At 55.5% G+C, this 910-nt stretch overlaps 1 protein-coding gene across 1 annotated transcript; it reads left to right on the forward strand.

The window, feature by feature from the left end:
* Positions 1-6: 6 nt before the first annotated feature.
* Positions 7-564, forward strand: LOC126387529 (chondroitin sulfate proteoglycan 5-like; the record flags this gene model as incomplete). Its single annotated transcript, XM_050040038.1, has 1 exon — positions 7-564. A coding segment is annotated over one exon (543 nt), but the record flags the coding sequence as incomplete, so codon positions are not given.
* Between the last annotated feature and the right edge of the window lie 346 nt (positions 565-910).

Here is a 910-nt window from a genome sequence, read left to right on the forward strand (position 1 = left end):
CAGCCCTCAACCCACACCAACCCCTCTAACCCTGACGTCCTCCATGTGGACTTCTATGACCCTTCCTCTCGTAGGCGTGGTCTCGACTTGGCCCCGCCATCTCCTTCATCACTGGCCCATGAGCTGCAGGGCGGTGACTCGACCTCCTGGGCGATGCCAGATAACTACGACTACCTCACACCCTATGAGGATGGCGTGTCCCCAACTGCTGATGAGTACACCTACAGCACCGCGACCGACGCCTACGAGAGCGATGAAGACCTCCGGCTGTCTGCTGGGTCTCCGGCTCGCTCCAGGCCGCGGGTCCCAGGGTCCAGCTCCTTCATCCCTGGTGCAGGAGCCCCGGTACCAGATGTCCCCGTGGCAGCTCCTCCGGCGGCCTCTCCGGTAGACGGCTCGGACGGTATGGGTGGATGCCGTGTTGGCTACCAGATGGTGAATGGAAGCTGTCGCTCGCCCTGCGAGATGCTGCCCAACTACTGCTTCAACGGGGGACAGTGTTATCTGCTGGAGGGGACGGGCGTCCTCTGCAGGTATAACATCACCTGAACACAAACACAAAGCCAACACCACACAGTGCGTTCATAAAACTCACCACCACTGCTGGACAACATACAGACCGTAATGTCACAGCTCCTCTATCCTAACCCTACCTGAATCAAATGACTGACAAAATGTGGGCGGGGTTGTCTGACAGGAAGGCAAAGAGCTAAAAATACTCTCACTCAGACTGATAGTGTTTTTGTTTTATTTTGCCCTTAATCCACAGCAGAACATAGCCAAGCTTCTTGGGTGTTCGCCCTGTCTATTCCTTTAAACAGGAAGTGAGCTCACCGCCATCTATGTCCTACACTGATTGTAGCGAAGAACGTCACATAGCCCCACCCCTAAAATCCAGAATTCTCCCAAC

The sequence above is a fragment of the Epinephelus moara genome, unplaced genomic scaffold, assembly GCF_006386435.1.
Source record: "Epinephelus moara isolate mb unplaced genomic scaffold, YSFRI_EMoa_1.0 scaffold674, whole genome shotgun sequence".
In the NCBI taxonomy this organism is placed as follows: Eukaryota; Metazoa; Chordata; class Actinopteri; order Perciformes; family Serranidae; genus Epinephelus; species Epinephelus moara.